Genomic DNA, 20,314 nt, shown 5'->3' with positions numbered 1-20,314 from the left:
GTTTCCATCAATGAAATTTGTACTGATTTCCAAATATATGTATAAAAAGGTGTATTTTTATTTCTTCCTTTGTCATATCTCTCTCAAGTCTACATCGACATATTTTTGTCTCAAAGTTTAAAATTTCATTCATCAATTACTAAATCTTACATTTGGATATAACTTTGATATGTCTCCATCAATTTTTCATCCTTTCTTTTCTCATTTTCATGTTTCTAATCGTAACTCCTGATACAATTTATAAAATTCGTTATTTTTTTGCTATCGTATTTGTTACCATTGAATTTCAAGATGAACAAGCGTTCGAGTTCGAAACATTCTGGTGGGTTGAATCCAGAAATCGTTTCAGCCGCCGATATGGACCGGAAAATGTTGGCAATGAAGGCTAAATTAATGAAAGTGCCAGCACCAAGCAAAACATCGTTTGGACCCAACGTTTGTAGGAGATCTTCCAGCCAAGGAATGAAGACACCAAACACGCAACAAAAAACACAAACAATTGCACATACTCATTCACTGAACACACCACAAACAGGACAACTGAAACATTCATACCAGACTTACACACGAAACGTCCATCAAAAAGCATTCAGTCAAACATCAATCGCTCCAACAGCCACAGTTACACAGCCTTACACACCAAATATTCATCAAAAATCATTCGCTCACACAGCCACAGTCGCACAGACTTGAAAACCAGTAATCCCATGTAAATAATTCATTCAAATCTCAGGCAAAAAACAAGGACACACGAAAACAAAAAAGCAAACACAATCATCCACACTGATTCATACACAATTAACACAACCCGAACATACACCCATTACACAACGACAAAGACGCTCGCAAACATTTACCCCGGAATTGACATCAAGACTGCTACCACCATCTACCATCTTGTCAAGCAGTGAGTTCATCATGGATGTAAGTAAGTAAATCTATTAACATCTATGAGCATATATTTTTTGCCAGACATTTGATATTCAAACTTTCATAACTACAAGTATTATGAGTATAAGGGGTACATTTTTGTAAGCTTATAACATTATATTTATTCTTATGCATTTGAATATTAAATGTCTAAAAAATATATACTCTTAGGCTGTTAAAGGGCTTACACATATTTTTAAATATACTCATTTAAAACTATATTTGCTAGACTCATTGTTAGACAAGCAGCAAGGTGAAATGCAGAACCCGGCATTAATACAAATTTTTAGAAAAAATTAAGTAAGTTAAATTGAACACATTAATATATCATTCGAAACCAATATAAATTAATAAAGTATTATCAATTTATAGCGAAAATCTAGTTCAAGTGAAAACTGAATTGTGGTGTGTTCAATATTTAATAATTATTTGTTTTATTCCAATTGATGAAGAAACCATAAAAAAAATATCACTTTTTCATTACCAGATTTACCAATGAGCGTTTGACAGCCGTTGAAAACAGCCAAAAGTATATTTTCTGAACAATTAATTATTACATTCATGTTAATCTACTCATTACATATAATTTCTTATTCTTTATTATATCTCAGCGAGATCTTGAAGACATTGAGGAGGTCGAAGGCTCAGGACAGGACCTCTTTCAAAAGTAGACCTGGATGTCTTCCGTTTTATACACTGGATGAACTCAAAGCCTTCGATAAAGTGACTGATGAGGTGTACGACCATGTGGTGAGTTTTATTCACATACGCTATTTGGAACAAGATATTATTTGCTACTATGGGATTTTTTGTCTAAATATTCCATCGTCATAGGTCAATTATTCGGCTTACGTTGGCGGATACAACTCAACCATGTCAGCGGCAAAATGTACTATATGCAGGAAGGCTTTGAGTTCAACCAAGAATTCTGCAATAACATGACCTGGCATGGGGCAAGTTCCAGAAACATTTTTGCCCTGAAAGATACTCGATTCGCATCTGCGTGCGAAGGTAACAGTTTTCTCTTAAAAAATCTATTATTAGATGTTTATGATATAATTCAATTCTTATTTAAATAGACTTTAAGAGAAAGGACAATATGATTTAATAACAATCTTTTTTTTATTGAAACTTTAAACTTACTATATACAAGCCTATTTCGCTATAGAAAAGGATCATTAACATATATACATAGTTTAGCATTATATTTTCAAATTACAATTCTTTAAGAACGTAAGAATATATTTATACGCTTCGATATTTTGTTTTACGATGAGTGACTCGATACATAGCGGTAGTTGAAGTTTTAATTTGAATAATGCTTTTAGAAGTAATGTTCTTTGAATATCATAAAGACTCATTGCCAGACTACATGATTTATATTTTCGGATACTTTGCCACATTTGCAAAGTGGGCTATTAATAACAACGTTGATTTTTGCGAGTGGCTCAGCCATGTAATAGTGATTAGCTCTTGCTCGATTAATTATTACAATTAAATCTCTAGGTAGTTTGTTCTTTAAAAACCAGGGTCTCTATGTTTTTTTATAATACAATTAAAAGTATTTGGTACCTTTAATAGTGCCTAGTGCTTTAATAGTATTATCTGTTGTGTCAATCGCTCCTTTGTGAATACAATAGTATAGATCGGAAAAAGGAATCTTATTAATTTGTGGACATTTTTTTCGTTAGCTTTTTTAGCAAGAGCATCAACCACCTCATCACCAGAAATACCTGAGTGTGCTGGAATCTAGTAAAATTTTAACTTAGAGGAGGGATATTTCATTTTAAATATTTCATATTGAAATTTCATTTATCTTTTAATAAATGAATTTTTGAATATTTTCGTAAGAATATTAAATTATTAAATATTAATTAATAATATGTAAATGTGTGTCTTCATAATCACACGTTAAATTGGTGAAAATCAAGTTTTCATAAGAATATATCTTCTTTTAATTAATGTTAGGCCAGATGTTTTCTAGATCGAGGCTACCATATATTTATGCATATGTTACGTCCCGAGACGTAACTATTTCTTCATTTTTATTTCATCAGCAATCAATTGAAAAATGAAATAATGTATAAACAACGAACGGCATTTTTACAAAATACAAACTCAGCGAAATTAAAAGATGAGTAGTCCGAAAATTTGGGGCGCCCGACATTTTGATTTTTTGATTACTCAACACATTAATATGGGCCGAAGAGTCAATATAAAAACAGAAGGCTCGACTATTCGGCAGTTGATTCGCGACGCGCGACTACTCAATAACATTAAAATTTGTTAAAGTTCTTACGGGCTGATTCGCGACGCGCGACAGCCGAACAACGTATAATTCACCTACTGTTTTTTTTGAGAAACCATTTCTGTCATTGAATAAATAAATAATTACTTAAATCGAGTGTTCGTGCATCATTACCGACCGACCTCATATTGTTGTTAATTTATAAAAAATATTGTTATCAAGATAAAGCTAAACAGCCAACTTAACTCGAAATAATAACCCAGGTAAGTTCCTGTCACTATAATATTTACTAATAAATGAATGATCATACATATTTTAAAACTACACGTCACGGCTACGTAGTCGCGACATAACACATATATAATTACAAAATAAACTTTTCAAACAATTTTCAGATTCTATGGCGGTCAACAGCAAGATGCTGGACAAACCAGGTAAAGAAGAGTTTGCTTGGGCAATAACGAAGGCTCTGAAAAGCTCTAAAGAGAAGGCGAATAGAAAACTCAAGAGGCAACGTGAGGACCAGCGGGAGGACATTCGTCAACCACCACGCAGACGACATCGGTTCAATAATGACAGTGACACTGCCAGCATTAACGACGGTAATAATAACGACAATGACAATGACAACGACAACGACAACGACAATGACAATGACAATGACAACGACAACGACAACGACAACGACAATGACAATGACAATGACAACGACAACAACGACAACAACGACAACTACAACGACAACTTCAACTACAACTATAACTTCAACAATGACAACGACAACGACAACGACAACGTCAACGACAACGACAACGACAATGACAATGATAACTACAGCGACAATTACAACTACAATTTCAATGATAACGGCAACAATTACGGTAACAGCAACGACAACAACAACGATAACGATTTGAACTACAACTGTAACAATAGCACTGACAATAATAATGATGACGATGACAACAACGATAACAATGACAATAACTTAAACAAGACCTTATATGACATTGAGTTTGCTGATGAGGAATCGGAGCTACAATATCGTGGTTTGCTATATAAATAGTTATTATTTTATTATTATAGTAATAGTAGTAGTATTTTATTGCTCGTGTATAGCCTTTCGCCCGTTCTCTGCCTATGTTTCCACATCTTATTCTCGCCCATTGTTCTTTTATCCATCCCGGAGTCATCCTGTCCCTTCAATAAGCCTCTTCCCGCACAGTCTCTTTCAGTTTTTTATAAAGTTCGTTGTAAGCTGACCCGTTTATTTCGCCTCACAAACTTTGTAGTTCTTGTTCTGTCTTTCTTTCTAACCCATTCTTTAATTTACCCTTTATTTTTTCTACTTCTTTTTTGTCCCATATCATTTTTAAGGTTTCCCCATCCCCTACCCCTTCCAATAGTATTAGCACCCTCTTTCCCCATTTCGTCGGGTTCTTATTTAATATGTTCCTTACTTCCTCCCTCAAACAAATTTTTTGGCCATCTCCCTTCTTCTATTTTTTCTATCTCAACTAAATACTACATTGCCCTCCTAGCTGTCTGTAACTCCATCGATGCCCTACTTGCTTCCATGGCAACTATATAATTTGGCGTGTTAATATTTAATCCCATGGCCATTTTTATAAACTTCCTTAGTACCTTCTCTAGATTTTCCCATTTCTACCACCCCCAAATCTCTACCCCATATAAACATCCCGCTTTTATTATACTGTCCATCAAGTATAGTCTTTTCCTTAGGTTATCTATTTTTGCCCTTTTTAAAATATCCCACACCGCATTGATTGTCCTACTTGCTTTCTCTGCTATTTTATTTAAACGTGTCGTGTTCACATTTTTTGGAGTGAACCAATACCCCAAGTATTTAAATTACTTAACTACCTCCACCTTTCTGCCTTTATATGAAAAGTTTTTCTCTTACCTATTTTTCCTTGACAACAAATCATTATCTTTTCATCAATTTCATCATTATCTTTCAATCATTTTCTGTTTTCTTTGCAACTAAAAAAATCAGTTTTTCAGGTAAGCGGTCGTTTACATTTTGTTATTGTTCATTTTATAATTTTAATTAGCATTATAACCAGTTTTTATTTATACAAAATGTAAGAGATCGCTGGAAGGGCCTAAAACGAGGATGGACCTCACTGAGTCAGGCGAGGTCGGGGCCTTTCTCACAACTAAAACAGAAAGTTTCTTTCAGATGGTATCCGGAGAAATAAAAATTTCATGGACAATGACGTATAATCAATATAAATCAGTCTCAACGTGATGTAGTTTGGTAATTAATTCTTTCTAAAATCATAATAAGCATTAATGAAAATTTGTTTTTAACTTGATATTGTTTTTCCATGTCACAATGTTTTCGTTGGAGAGGCACATTTGAACAAAAATTATATACAGAATGAAATAGAAGTATCGTAGTACGGTAAGATTGAATAATTATATTAAATTTAATAAATTTCCGTAAAATAAACGAACGCGGCTAGTTCAAATTTATGTTAAGGTGGCTCCACCAAATTTTCATTTGTGACAGAATTGAACAATCATTTTCATACAAGTAGTATTTTGCACAAGCTTTCGGATGCCGGAAAAACAAATGGATGTTGCCGAACTAAGATATGAGAAATAAATTATTGAAATTGACCTGTCATGTATGGATTAGGAGGTTATAGTAGCGCATCCACATATGCCTTAATCATTTTATGAAGCCGTGATAGATTCTTTCAAAAAACTAAGTCCTTGTACAATAACACTTTTTGAAACTATATCCGTCAAGAAAAATACTGATCACCGAAATAATAAGAAAGATATTTAATTGCAAACATCGAAAAATATGATTAATTAGTAACGGTGAACTGCACGTATGAAATACGGCAACGTTGTAAAGTCAGTAAAGACGGTTTCATACTCGTATTTACAGTCACTGCACATGATAAGTGGATATATGTTAATGATAATTAGAAACATTATTTGGAGATGTTGTAGATTATTATAAGTTGAATGTTATGAAATATTTGTGTTAATAAATAAGAGACCAATTATAAAAAAGCAAAAAATTTTTAATTGTATTCTTTCTAAAGTAGTATTATAATTTATGTTAACATTCAATATTTTTATTATCGAGTGAAGCATGTTTAGTAACAAAAAATTGTTTTTAGTAAATTAAATAATGTTTTTTTCAATAATACTTTTTTTATTGTACTATAACGAGCGGTCAGACCCTCGTTATGTCTCTCTCTCCCCACACATAATTATAATTATTTATATATATATATATATTTGTCATATAATTATCTCACTTGTGTGGCAGCCAAAGGTAAGTCAGAGAGAGCGCTAATAGAGGGCGAGCTAGAGAGAGAGAATTCGGGAGGCCGGCGCGACGCGCGCAGGTAGGAGAGTGGGGCAGGAGAAAGCCCCGCGATAAGAACTCTCTCTTGTACCGGCGACTTCGAAGTACGTGTGACGAGCGGATATACGTGCTTGCGACCTTTTGTGATCTGCGACTATTTCCTTGGTGTTTCTGGCGAGTACGCGAGTGCCCACTCGGTGTGAGGTTTGGTGCCCAGATTGCCCAGTGTTTTGGTGAGCTAATTCCAGCGACTACGCGTGCGAGCCTTCAAAGCCGCCCGCCTCTTGTCCGCATTCGAGTTGCGTACTGCGCGTCCTCGCGGACCACGTGCGAGGCCGAGAACACTGTCTCCAGGGCTGACTCCAAGATGTCATTGTAAGTACCACCTCGAATACGTGTCTCTCTCGCTAGCTTTTTGCCGCTCTCTCTCCCGCTTACGCTGCATACTAACTTTGTACTATTCTCTGTAGTAAACTCAATGCTGCTCGTATATCTGTTTTCTTCCTCTGCGCTTCCTTTTTACCTATCGTAAACAATCCCGTTCCGTCCGGCTTTCGCACCTGAATTTCGTGATCGCTCCAAAGCGCCCATAGGACTACACGACGCTCTCCGCGGACCAAGGTAACGGACGCTGCACCACGACGTTCCTGTTGCTGCTGGGTTAGGCTTTGCGCAGCCTATTACGAGGCCCACACCGAGCTGTTTCTAATTCTCTCGTAAATTATATAACGAGTGACCCGCGCTGGGTCAAAACCCCGTTATAGTACTATGCATGACAATTATAATTGTTCGTACATCTGAAACGTAATACAAAATTTTAAATCAACTATATAAAATTAAAAGTTCTCAACATTTTTTTGAATATTTATGAAATCAATAAATATATATTAATTATATTTGAAATAACCAATCTCGTTTATATAACGCAGTCAGTTATTTACATCTAGACTTTTCAATTTATCAAAAATTGTGGCAATTATTCTCTTATTCGTCGTTACTCGAGGCTTTTTATCTACTGTTCCTCCAAGTATAAGTGTTAAAGCCTCGTACCCATAAGTACCCATACCAGTCTCATAAGTTGTTTTTAAAGCTTGAAAATCAATTCCGGCTTTTGATATTTTACTAGTCATATTACTTGATAATTCTAATACCTGCAAGCTCTCTTTTAAAGTTTTAATTTTTTCATTACGTTCTTTTGTTTTCAGAATATAAGTTACACTTTGTATATTCTTCAAAATAATATTACTATCTTTACAAATCAACTGTAATAGTTTTTGCAGCATTATCACATAGCATTATGTGCTACTAATCTCTCAGACTGTGGTAAATGTTGTTCGACTAAATTAGGCTGACTAAACGATTCTTTTTGAGCCAATTGTTCCGATAGTGCTTCTCGAAACATTACAAGAGAATCTCCGAAACCTTTTACAAAAAGCATTGATTTTTTTTCAGTGATAAAGCTTAAGCCAATTTAATTAATCTTGACGCATTGAACCTAAAATAAAATAATGTATCATACATGTGAAGTATATAACGAGTTGTGTTTTTCGTATTTATAGAATCCATAGAATTAGGCAATTATAAGATATAAAGATACAAGGAGATTTTTGCATTTTGAGAAAATACAAAAATTAATGAACCCATCCTTAGCAGAATATGTTTCCACAATTTCATTGAATAAACATAAGGTGCCATTCTGTAATGTAAAATCTGTCGTTTCAGATGCCTCCAGTGATATGTCTCGAAGAGGTTTTATGCAAAATTCGAAAGTACTATCTCCGCATTTAGCAGCAATCTGCAATAACGTTAATGATAATGAAAACGTACAATATTTTATTTTGTTGTAATACATTACCTGAATTATTTCATCAGTTAATCGTAGCCCAGCAGTTTCTGTGTCGAATACGACAATACAGCAGTCTTTATAATCCACAGCATCTATATTATACAAAAATACACGTTAAAAAGATAATAAAAATTGTATTGTAACTTAGTTATGATTGTTAAATTCTATCTGGTAAAACAGTTTCATCTATAAGATCCGATGTACTCAAATAACCCATTCCTGATTCGTAAGATATGCCTTCTTTATTTATAGATTTTGAATGTGCAGATGACCTTTCGTATTTCAAAATCATCCTTCTTCTTTTTTATATGAATTGATTTCTTACGAATTGCATCGTATTCTTTTTTTTTATTTTTTTCCTTTCTGTATTTGTTAGTGTATTTACCCGGAGATAAAGTTAGTTCAACGAACAGAGTACTAATGAATTCAAAATCTAGATCTATTGGCAATACTGAGATATTAACTCTAAAACGATGTGAATCGCTTGCTCTAAAATATTTCGATTTGAGGTACTTATTAGTAACAATAAAATTAAACGACTTGTTACTCTGACTAGATGCACATGAAGCAATTTGCTCAGAATTTTTTATAAATGATTCCATCGCTTTTTCTAAATTTCTTTTCATTGTAGGATCACACAAGCACTTCCCATCTTTAAAATATTTATAGAAATGAACGTTTTGTTCATCTCTGACGCACTAAGCCAGGCAATTATTATAGACTCCAAACGCATAAGGTATCAGATTTTGCAAAGCTGATTTGACATCATCAGCATAGCTCTCGGCCTAGTGCATTTAATTCCACTATTCGCCGACCACCATGTACATAATGTTTTTCAGTTTCCTGTAATTATATATATTTCAATCTGTGGTTAACATTGAAATAATAATAAAATGAATGAAAAAAATATTTGCAATGACGCGTTTAATGTAACCGTATAACTTATTTTCAATGATCAACAACCATTTCATGTATTCCACAAAAAAGTCAAATATAAACATGAGCACACAGATACCTACTTCAATTTTACATTTCTTGTTTTTCGTATAGTCAGATAAGGATTCAGCCTTTCTTTTAACAGCCACTTTAACAAATTGTCCTTTGTTCTTGCCAATAGTATTACGAACATTACAAAGCATTGGATATTTATTAAAAATTTATTTTAAAAAATCACACACTCGTTCGAAGTGTTTACCGACTTCAGCGAGGTGAGCAAGTTAACTGTAAGCTGCGAGCAGAACGCCGCGAGCTTTGTATGCAACGTTGTCAAATGTAGGCACATCAGGTATGAGCACATACAAAAGGCGATTTGATAAATTTTTATTTTTAATATTAGGTACAAAAAGATATACCTATATTAACGTGTACTTGCTTATAACACTATTTCATATGTATATTGAAACTGAAAAAACAATATTTCAAGTAAATCCCAATGGAGCCCCGACTTAATACGGCCCGTCCTGGTAGAGCCACCTTAAGGCAATGATTTTTATTATTTTAAATTAAAAAAATGCAAAATATATTGCTGACAATGGAGTTTACTTTCAATGCATGGTGTTGTTAAAACGTGATTTTTAATAAAATAAATTCATTCGTTCATGGTAACACATACTGGCATAGTTCACACACAAAAATCAGAGCATACTTCTGAATTTGTAACATGAGGTTACAGGTTCATTCCAATCACAAGTTCACTATGTTTTACAGCTTAACGTCGATATTTCTGATCTTTCAAAATAGTAAAATGCAGGTTCACTGGACTTTAGAGCTCGAAACACTGACCTCCCTGGCTTTTTCAACTAACAAAGCATAGGGTAATAAGGGTTCAGAGCTTGAGGTTAACATCCCTGACCTTTCAAATGAGCTGAGCACAGAGTGATTGGGATTCAGAGCACGCGGCTTACTTTTCTAGCGTTCACAATTAGCAGAATACAAGATCATAGTGGTTTAGGGTTATAGATTATCATTTATTTGCAGAGTACATGGTCATATAGATTTGGGATTACAAGTAATCCTTCCTAGCTTACAAAACCCGACTAGCAGAGTTATTGGGTTTTAGCGTCAAGTTTGCCATTCTCACGTTAATGATTCAGAGAGTACGTCGTCAATAAAGGTTAAATCTTGATATTGAGCTCCCGGGCCTTTACAATTAGTAGAGTACGGGGTTATAAGTGTTTAGAACATGTGGTTCAGCTTTCTAGTCTTTAAAATTAGCAGAATACAGGATCATTGGATTTTGGAGCTTAAGGTTTAACATTATTACGTTCGAAATACAGAAAATACTGAGTTTCTGAGGCTTAGAGGTTGATGTTGATCTTCATGGTATTTAAAATGAGCTGAATACAGAGATAATGCGATTTATTGCTTGTTATTCACCTTCCTGGACTTTACAATTAGCAGAGGATAGGGTCACATGGATTTGGGGTTATAGGTTGTCCTTCCTGGCATTAAAAACTGGCTTAGTACTGCAATATTGAGGCTTAGAGCTTCAGCTTAAATATTCTGACATCTTAAATTCTCAGAGTACATAGTTAATGGTGTTTAGAGCTTAAAGTTGGCTATTTTCGTCTTTATCACTCGCACAGTACTGTCATTAGTGTTTAGAGTTTGATATTAATCATCCTCCCGATAGAATTCGCCGAGTGCAGGGTCATAAGGATTCAGAGTGTGAGATTAATCGATCTGACTGACCCGTAGAGTACATAGTCATTAGGGTTTGGATATTGAGTTTATGCATCGTTGCCTTAAACATTCGTACAGTACAGAGTTATTCGTGTTTAGCGCTTGATGATAACCTTTCTGTCTTTCTAAATTCGCATTAAACTGGGTCAATTTTAAGGTTATTTTGTAGTAGGATTGGGAACTATATCTTCGAGGGTTATTTGAACGGGTTTACGTTGTGAAGTTAAACTGTCGTAATTTTCGAGCTCGCAGCGGACGTGTCATTGGGATTATGGATTTGATATGGTCACTATTATATTCTAACATATTGCTGCATACGAAGACTTATCACACATCATCGATTTCAAACTTTGTTCTTGAAAATATCGTTATAGTTTTGAGGAAAGAATATTATAAAGGCCAAAATTAAATTTAGCGACAAAAAACCATGGGAATATGTTAGTTATAATCTCTGAGAAACTTTCTTTGATCTTAATTCTGAATGATTTCATTGTCATCTTGGTACTAATTTCATGAGTATACAATCGCACGTAATTTCAATTCACGATAAATCTCCGCCAGAAAAATAGTTACCTTCAATATTAAAATCACATTTAAAAATGTATGATTAATTTAAAACGACTAAACTGACTTTTATATAACCCCTATTAAAACAAGGACATTTAACCTGACTGAAAATCCAATCCGCTTTGAGTCTATTTCTGAATCCAACAAATGACAATTGAAATTGATTTGAGTGAAATCAATCTGAATCCACTTTTATATTTTTTTCATCCTAAAATTAATTTTTATAATATGCAGAATTAATTTTAGGATAAAGGAATATTGAAATGGATTGAAATCCATTTTACTTTAATGAATTTCAATTACCATTTGTAGAATTAAGAAGTAGACTCAAAGCGGATTGGATTTTTAATCCGGTTCAATATCTTTGCTTTAGCAGGTACCTGAAATGTAACATAAAAACTTAATTTGGCACTTTTAGGTTAGAATATGTCGCAAATATGACGGACGCCAGATATGGATTCATCATATCAAAAACCTTCATGGTTTGATTTTGAGATGTGAACTGTTGGCCTTATAAACAAATGTATTTATTTTATGAAAACTAACGTTTCCTTCAATACCATCGGTCAAAAGCGCATTATCTGCATTACATCTTCAACAATACATTTTTAAATAATAACAGTAAAAGTTAAAATAATAATAAGCAAAAGGAAATAAAAACACTAGTACTTTGAGACTACATGGCTGCTTTAGAAAAAAAATTTCTCGCGATATCATATGATCTGAAATATAGCAAAAAATTATTGTTTCTCTTTTTTAGGTCAGAATAGCTTAAAAACCTGAGGATACGGACAATACTGTCGTCAAATTCGGATTTGGCACACCAAAATCCTTCGGGAAAAAAAAATAGGTTTGAGTGTATATGATGTAACATCTAACGTCCATAGATATATTTTATTTTTTGTATTGTATGCATAATATGTATATGTTATGTTTCGTTCTATGACAAGGTTCATTCTGGATAAATATTAATTTTATACTATTTAATTACTATAACATTTGTTATTTTACACAATGATATTAATTTTACATTAAAAAATAAAAAATATTAATTTACAATCTTCATTGTGACGGTAAACGTCGAATTAGCGCTAATAGCCTAACCTAGTGGCTGCCTGCGGGGGCAGCACTTACCGGTAGACAAAAAATGTAATGAGGGAATTCGGCATGCGACGAGGCAGAACGCGCGCGATTGAAAACGAACCAGTGAAGGATTAGCCATCGAAAAGCTTAGCCGAACGTGCAGAATCAGCTACCGATACGTTAGTCGGAGAGTCGAGGATCAGCACCCGATCGCTAAGCTATGCGAAAGAGATTGTCGTTGTTCCCGAGCCATCCTGAGTGTCGACACGAGCTGACCCGGACCTGCAGGAGCCGTGCTGTAGGCTGAAGGAGCTGAGTGCGTGCGAGAGTGTGCGAGTGAGGAGTTTCGCCATCGAGGGCGAAACCAAAACACGCGAGTTACCTCGAAGTGATAAAGACAGACTTTGCGGCAACCGAAGTGTGAATTTGTGCTCCTGGTCTTCGTGCGACTGCTAAAAAGGTAAGCTGGCCAGCTTAATTTCGCGGTCGCGATATAATTGCTACACGACTAATCCCTCGATTCGACAAAAAGCGTGCATGTAACATCTCGGCAAACAAAGAACGGCGAGCGATCCGACACTGCATGTTGTTGTCGTGCGCGCGGCATGTAAACATAAACACGCGGGCCGAATACGATGTAATGTTAAGAGGTAATAAAAGTTCTCGTATGTGATATTAACAGTACTTTCAAAGTGTTCATTTCGTATTTGTAGATAGTTGGTTGACTGACACCCGTTCCCTCCTGCTCTCCGAATTTCGTATTTAACATAGGTAATTACGTGCGCTCTTCGACACGATTACGCGGATAAATTAATTAAACGGAATACCCACCCCGTTACATCATATATAAAATATTTAGCGATTACTAATTTTCAATTAATATCGATCTGAAATGATCCTGTGTTCAATAATATTTCACGTTACAAATAAATCTTAATATATTTTTTATGTTTAATTAAAAGTTCATTATGTAAAATAAAATAAGCTAAGAAAATTATATCAAATATTATAAAATTAATACATATCAAGAATAAATCTTATCTCAATTATATTGTTTGAATAAATATAAATTTTTACTAAATTCAAGTCTTTTTATTTATAAATAAATTAAAATTCTTTTCATTTATAAGCAAGCAAGGAACTTGTTGTTATTTTGCCAGCATATCACCAACAAAATGTTCGGCAATATGATGGCATTCTGACGGCATGCGTGCTAACGTGTAAGAAATTTGCTGTCAATTTGCCAACATATTGCCAACAAAATGCTCGGCAATACGACGGCATACTGACGGCACGCGTGCTATTCATTTTGTGCTCGGTCACATGCCGCATGTTGTCGGCATATTGATAGCGTAAAGCCGGGGCAACTCGACGTCGTGCGTGCGGCACACATGCCGTCATATTGCTGGCATATTGCCGACACGATGTTATCTGGGAAGATATCTCTGAAGACATTGGTGACAGGCGTCTGTAAGACATCTCTTTTGAAGTTTATAAGGATTCTAATAATAAATTATAATAGAAAATTTTTAATTAAAATTTTTAATTTATATTCATTAAATAAATACATTGATCAAATAGAATTATTACATTATAGAACGAGTATTTGCACAATGAATTGCAAATACATGTACAGTGCCGGTCAGCCACTTTTACCCCCCCACGGGCAAAATCAGTCTAACTTCAAAGTTTTATATCTCTGGTAGAAATTAACGTACAGAGACGAGCGTGGGTGCGTTTGAAAGGTCTTTCGGAGAGCTTTCAAATGATATGACTCACAGTTGCCATCGATTGTTTTTTTAAATTTTGCAACAAATATGCAAAATTGAAAATTCTGAAATTTTTTTATTATTTTTGACAATTAGCCAATTTTGGAAAAAAAATCGTACGAAAATTTGAAGTTCACCATTTTTTAGCTATTACCAAGCCCTATCTGAATCACTCATCAAAAATTTATTTCCAGATTAACCCACAAAAAGGCTTAAGAGTGGTGGGAGTTTTTGCTTCTACTGCTCTGGGCAAAAACTTATACCAATCGTCATTGAAATAAAAGAATGTAGGTAGTAGAGCATCACAATCAATTATTGTCCCATAAGCTTTTAAAATGTGAGTTTTAGGAGATAAAAATTTGGTATGATTGCTATGGATTACTTTCAATTCGGCATAACATTCGTCTCCTTGCGATAATTTCACATCAACGGGTATTCACTTAACGATGTATACTACCTCTCCTGCTGTTACAGCCATGTACTATATCCGGGTCCTTTCATGAGATTATAGGCAAACTGATCGGGAGATTGAGTAGCAATTGCAAGTGCATTTTTCAAAATTTCTCTTTCTTGCATAGAGCGATGTACGACAACATCCTTGTACATACGACTTATTTTACCTTTATATGACGTTCTACATATACGAATTTTGAATTTACATACTCAAATATATCTAGGTTATTCAACGATATATCCTTACTGAGGAAAAACGCATTATTTTCGACAATATAGACAAACAATTTTGGATGTTCGGTAACTATAATTTCATAACCACATAGATTATGTTTGGATTTGGATATTAACGCGAACGTGATGTCTTGTGTAACTAATGAGTATAAGGTTTGTTCGATTTCACCTTCAATCTGATTAGCTACACCTTCATACAATATATAATACTGATTAAATTTACATACATCCTTAGGTATACTTTCCCAAAAAGTATATCCTCCTTCAGAATCAATACAATGTTCATTACCTAAATTACATCTAACGCTACTACGTAATATTATTTGGTTATTATCTAAGTCTATAGAAGCGGTATATTCTTGCAAAGTTACTCTTATTTTAGCTTGGACCACTACTGAACTCCAATTTCCATAAGCATCGGAATAACTACTATCGTTACATTTTCCATTTTGATCTACACTTCCTGCAAGTATTGCGGGTATAGCCGTGGTTTGGTTAACTTTAATATCTCGAAACACATGCAAATTATAAAAATAAAACGTACCGTTTTTGTGCAAATCATAACAAGTTTGTCGGCTTACATCCATTAAATATTCTATTACGCCATTCTCTATTATGTAATTCTGTGAATGCATTCCACAATAATAAACAGTTCAATCTATTTGGACTTTACATTGAATCACTTGTATAGTTTCATAATTATTTTACAGTAACAATTGGATGTATTTTTTTGTTATATTTATTTTTGTAGAAGGCACTTTACATTCTTCCACGTTTGATAGAGATATAGTCGTTATGTTGAGAGATCTTGCTCCGCAGTCGTATCCTATGATGGCTGTAACTGGGTTATCTATTATTAGGAATAGCAATGATAATAGAAGAATATGCATCATGTTATAGTTCTGTAATCAGAAAATATTTCATTATATGTTCCTTTTGTTTGAGTGTCAAAGAGGGTATATTACTATCATTATTGTGATCATACTTTCATTTATGTTTGATTTCTTTGGTTGGTTTGTTAATATATGAAATTCGGAGTCTATTTGAATGAACTACTTTTGTGCTCTTTTTGGTTTCTATTTTAACATTATGTTTTGATAGAATACCAACTATTTTATAAGGTTCTGAGTAATGATCCCCGAATTTCCCTGGTTTAAGTTCTGATTTTAAAAAGCAAAATCACCTAAACTAAAACCTTTTGGATTTATATGCTTATCATAATATTTTTTTGATCGTTCTTTAGAATTAACTAAATTTTCATAAGCTAATTTCCGTATTCTACATAAACGCGCAACTAAATCTATTATATATCCCTTATATGTAGGCAGCGTATCGCTCTCACAAAGAGGATTACTTGAAGGCATTCGAGCTAATCGAACAAATATGACTTCATACGGCGTATGTTTGATACTTTCTTGTACACAGGTATTGTAATTCAGGATAGCTAAATCGAGCCAATTATCCCAATCATTGTCAATGTCGGTGTATTGTTTTAAGTATTCAATATGTGCGTGATAGGGTCTCTCAAGGGAGCCGTTGGATTGAGGCATGAATACGGTAATTTTCAATTTTTTTTATTTTAAACTTAGACACACGCGTCATTAGCAAACTTAAAAAGTTTTTGCCTTGATCAGTAATTGCAGCTTTTAGGTATCCAAAAACACAGATGAATTTCTTGATGAAAGCGGCAGTTATTGTAGATGATAAGGTATTTGGTAATGGGACAGCCAGGCAAAATTTACTTAATTGATCTTGCAAGGTTAAAATGTATTCATTTCCTTTTATGGTTCTTTTTAGAGGATCCACAACATCCATTGCAATTTTATCGAATACCGTAGCGTATGTGTCAGTTATTATCATCGGTTGTTTGGTTTGTAAACGAGTAAGCTTTTTCAATTGGCATTCTAAACATTGTTGAATACGCCTTTGAATATCATCTTTTAGATTTTCCTAGTACTCTTGTCTGATTCGGTAAAAGGTCTTTGAAACGCCACGATGTCCTCCAATTGAGGATTTATGGAATTCATAAAAGATCGCGTCTTGTTGTTCTAAAGGTACGTACGTTAACTCATCCATACAAATTATTATTTTTATTCCACTATTTCTAAACACTATCTAATAAATTCAGTATCTCTGGCCAGCTTAAATTTTCTATGTGTTTAATTTGAGCAAAACAAATCTCAGTTTGATTAGTATTAATTAGCAAGTCTCTTAATATTTTTAAAGTATTATGTACATAATTTTTAACATAAGCAAGGGATTCTAGATGGTCTCCTCGTATACAAAGTCCAAATTATTAATAGTTCCTTTTCTTCTTGTCCTTCGAAACTTCACCTACTCGCAATATTTGTTTACTATTAATTTTTTTGTTTTCTATCAGTTTTCGCGCACTTTCGTCACAAAGCTGTCCATTGCTGCTTATAAAGTAAGCAACATTGTCTGTTACTACTGTTTATCGTGTCTTCTTCAGAATCATTTCCTTGTATATCATGTGAAGAATTGGGGTGTACGGGCATGTCTGGAACAGCACGTGCCTCACCTTAAAATTCACTATCGTCAAGATCACTTTCCTCGTAGTCTGGTACATCTTTTCGTTTCCTTTGCGGATAACGCTTTGAAGCAACTTCATTAGTTGAAGGAGTGAGAGGTTCGACAGGAGATATTTCGGGGCGTGGAGTGACATTTTCACTATTATTGTCGACGGGGTTTTTTCGCGGTCTTCCACGTGGACGTTTTATTGGTTTGATCTTATTAATTTCTTTATGAACTAACACAGGGTCAGATGACTGTTCCATTTGTTGTTTTTGCCTTCTAGTAACTATATTCACTTCAGGAATTCGATGAGTTTTGTCTGCTTCGGTGATTACTGATATGTAAATATTATTCTCTTGTGTTGGTATTTTCCGTCTTCTAAAAGGAATGTACATGTATCCTATTTTTATTGACTTTGTATCAAAATTAACACTTGCTTTACTAGAAGAAAGGAAATCAGATCCTATTATGCCTTCGCAATTTACAGGTAAATCATTTTGCACAATATAGAATTTCATTGGTATCTCAAATAATTTCAGTTTTATTGACCCTGAGGTTCTATGAGTTAAACCATTAAGGGTACAACCTACTTTGACACTTTTGAAAAATCGATTTTTTTTTTTTACATTTTTTGAAAGTATATATATCTAAGAATATTATACTACAATTTTGTGAAGATCCGAGCAGTGTAACTATATTTTTCTACAATCTGAATATTATTACCTGAGCGGGCTTACCTAAGGGATTAGCGCGTTCGCCCGGCCCATTTGTTGTAAGATATTTTTAAGCGTGCTAATGATGCCAGAAAATCTTTAATACAAAAGAAAAAGGCCCTAAAGCAAGCCGAAAAGAAAAAAGCCGCACCGAAAAAAACTACAACAAAAAAGGTTGTAAAAAGAAAAACCGCTACCGTCAAAAAGGTTCCTGCTGAAAAAACTCAAAATCTAACTATTAAATTAATGAAAGAATTGTCAGAAAATTATGGATTAGCAGTTCGAAGGAACATCGATTCTGTTGAAGGTATGCGTAAAGAGATTTGGGCAGGATATTACCATAAAATATCCACGGACGCCAAACCTCAACACTCGCATTGCTCGCTTGATTGGTGTAGGTATCTCAAGTCTCAGGCTGCTAAGAAAGCGTATAAACATCCACCTGCTCTTTCTGCTGATATTCAAGAGGTACTAAAACCAATTTATGAAGATCTAACCAAAACTGAGCTGCTCGAACGGTGCTTGGGAGGCCATACACAAAATAACAACGAAAGTTTTAACAAGTGTGTATGGGATATGGCTCCCAAGCACAAATTTAATGGCAAACAAATTGTCGAGATCGCATGCAAAATTTCGGCTTGCATCTACAATGAAGGTTACATGCCAGTTATGAAGATAATGGAGGTATTAGGCATAAAACTCGGCCCGACCGTCATCGAATATGCTAAGAAGCGCGATAAGTTGCGCATTAAAGATGCAAACCGCCGCAGCTCACAATCTTCTAAAGAGGCCAGAACGAAACGGCAACAAGAAAGATTAGCAGAAACTGAGGCTCAAGAACAAGCAGAAGGCGGTATGTACGGTCCAGGCACTGCTGATTGAATTTAGGTAAGATTTTTTCATGATATTTCATTTAAAAAAACTTTAAACGCGTTTTTCTCAAAACAACGTTTTTCAGAACGGGCGGCACGATTTCTGTAAAACGAATATACCGATTCTTATAAAAATTTAACCATATATTCTTGATTTTCATCTTCAGTGAAAATACTCTGTATGTGTAAGATATTGGTCATTTGAATAGGTATATCATCCAGTACTTAGCAGGATTTATTGATATTGGTAGTGGAAGTAGAATAAATTAAGAATTGAAATTCTTCGCCTGTCTGTTTGCTAATATAAGAGTAAAGTATATTCTTAATTTCTCTATCATTCTGAGGTATGTGTTTTACATTAACTGGTTCTATCGGATTTCGTAATAATGCATCAGCCGTCGTATTGGCTTTGCCTGGGCGATAAATTATCTCACAGTCATATTCAGAAATTTGAAAACGCCATTTCAAAACCCTGGTATTGAGGTCGGTTGTCTTAAACCAAACTAAAGGCTGGTGGTCAGTAATAATGGTGATTTTTCTTCCGAAGACATATGATTTTAATGCTTTGACACTGTGAGTAATTGCAAGCGCTTCTTTTTCGTAAACTTCGTAATTCAATTTCGGATCACGTAATACTCGAGAGGTGTATGCAATAGGTTGATCCGATCCAATAGTGCCTTGTGAGGGTATTCCTGCTATCGCGATTCCAGAGGCATCAGTACGGATTATGTAATCTTTGTCAAGATTTGAGAATTGTAGTAATGGAGCGCTACACAGCAAGTCTTTAAGTTTACAAAATAAATTTTCGATTTTATCTGTCCATTCAAACACCGTATCTTTTTGCAGAAGTTTGATCAAAGGTTTAGCAATTTTCGCAAAATCTTTAATGAATCTACGATAATAACCACATAACCCTAAAAATTGACGTACAGCTTTAACCAACTTTGGTCTTGGATATTCCTTCACTGCTTCAATTTTTTTTGGATCTGGCTCTAGACCATTTTCACTTATTATATGACCTAAATAATTAACT

General features: G+C 34.3%; 2 protein-coding genes across 2 annotated transcripts in view; one reads left to right on the top strand and one right to left on the bottom strand.

The window, feature by feature from the left end:
- The first annotated feature begins 291 nt into the window (after window positions 1–291).
- Window positions 292–4,244, top strand: LOC131670382 (putative uncharacterized protein DDB_G0277255). The gene is made up of 4 exons (XM_058945946.1): window positions 292–592; window positions 734–928; window positions 3,574–3,742; window positions 4,016–4,244. The coding sequence occupies exons 1-4, from the start codon at window positions 292–294 to the stop codon at window positions 4,242–4,244; spliced, it is 894 nt and encodes a 297-aa protein (XP_058801929.1).
- Window positions 4,245–8,225: 3,981 nt separating this feature from the next.
- The window catches only part of LOC131669695 (lysosome membrane protein 2-like), a 193,838-nt gene continuing 181,749 nt past the window's right edge, over window positions 8,226–20,314 (bottom strand). Inside the window, exons 4-5 of the mRNA XM_058944777.1 lie at window positions 8,386–8,468; window positions 8,226–8,325 (exon numbers count right to left, since the gene is read on the bottom strand). Of these exons, the coding sequence (XP_058800760.1) occupies window positions 8,403–8,468 (66 nt within the window). The 3' untranslated portion in view covers window positions 8,226–8,325; window positions 8,386–8,402. The remainder of the gene's footprint in view (window positions 8,326–8,385; window positions 8,469–20,314) is intronic.

This window comes from Phymastichus coffea, unplaced genomic scaffold (genome assembly GCF_024137745.1).
Source record: "Phymastichus coffea isolate CEN01 unplaced genomic scaffold, Cenicafe_Pcof_1.1 PCOF00008, whole genome shotgun sequence".
Taxonomy (NCBI): domain Eukaryota; kingdom Metazoa; phylum Arthropoda; class Insecta; order Hymenoptera; family Eulophidae; genus Phymastichus; species Phymastichus coffea.
This window is presented reverse-complemented; position numbering and strand designations above follow the sequence as displayed.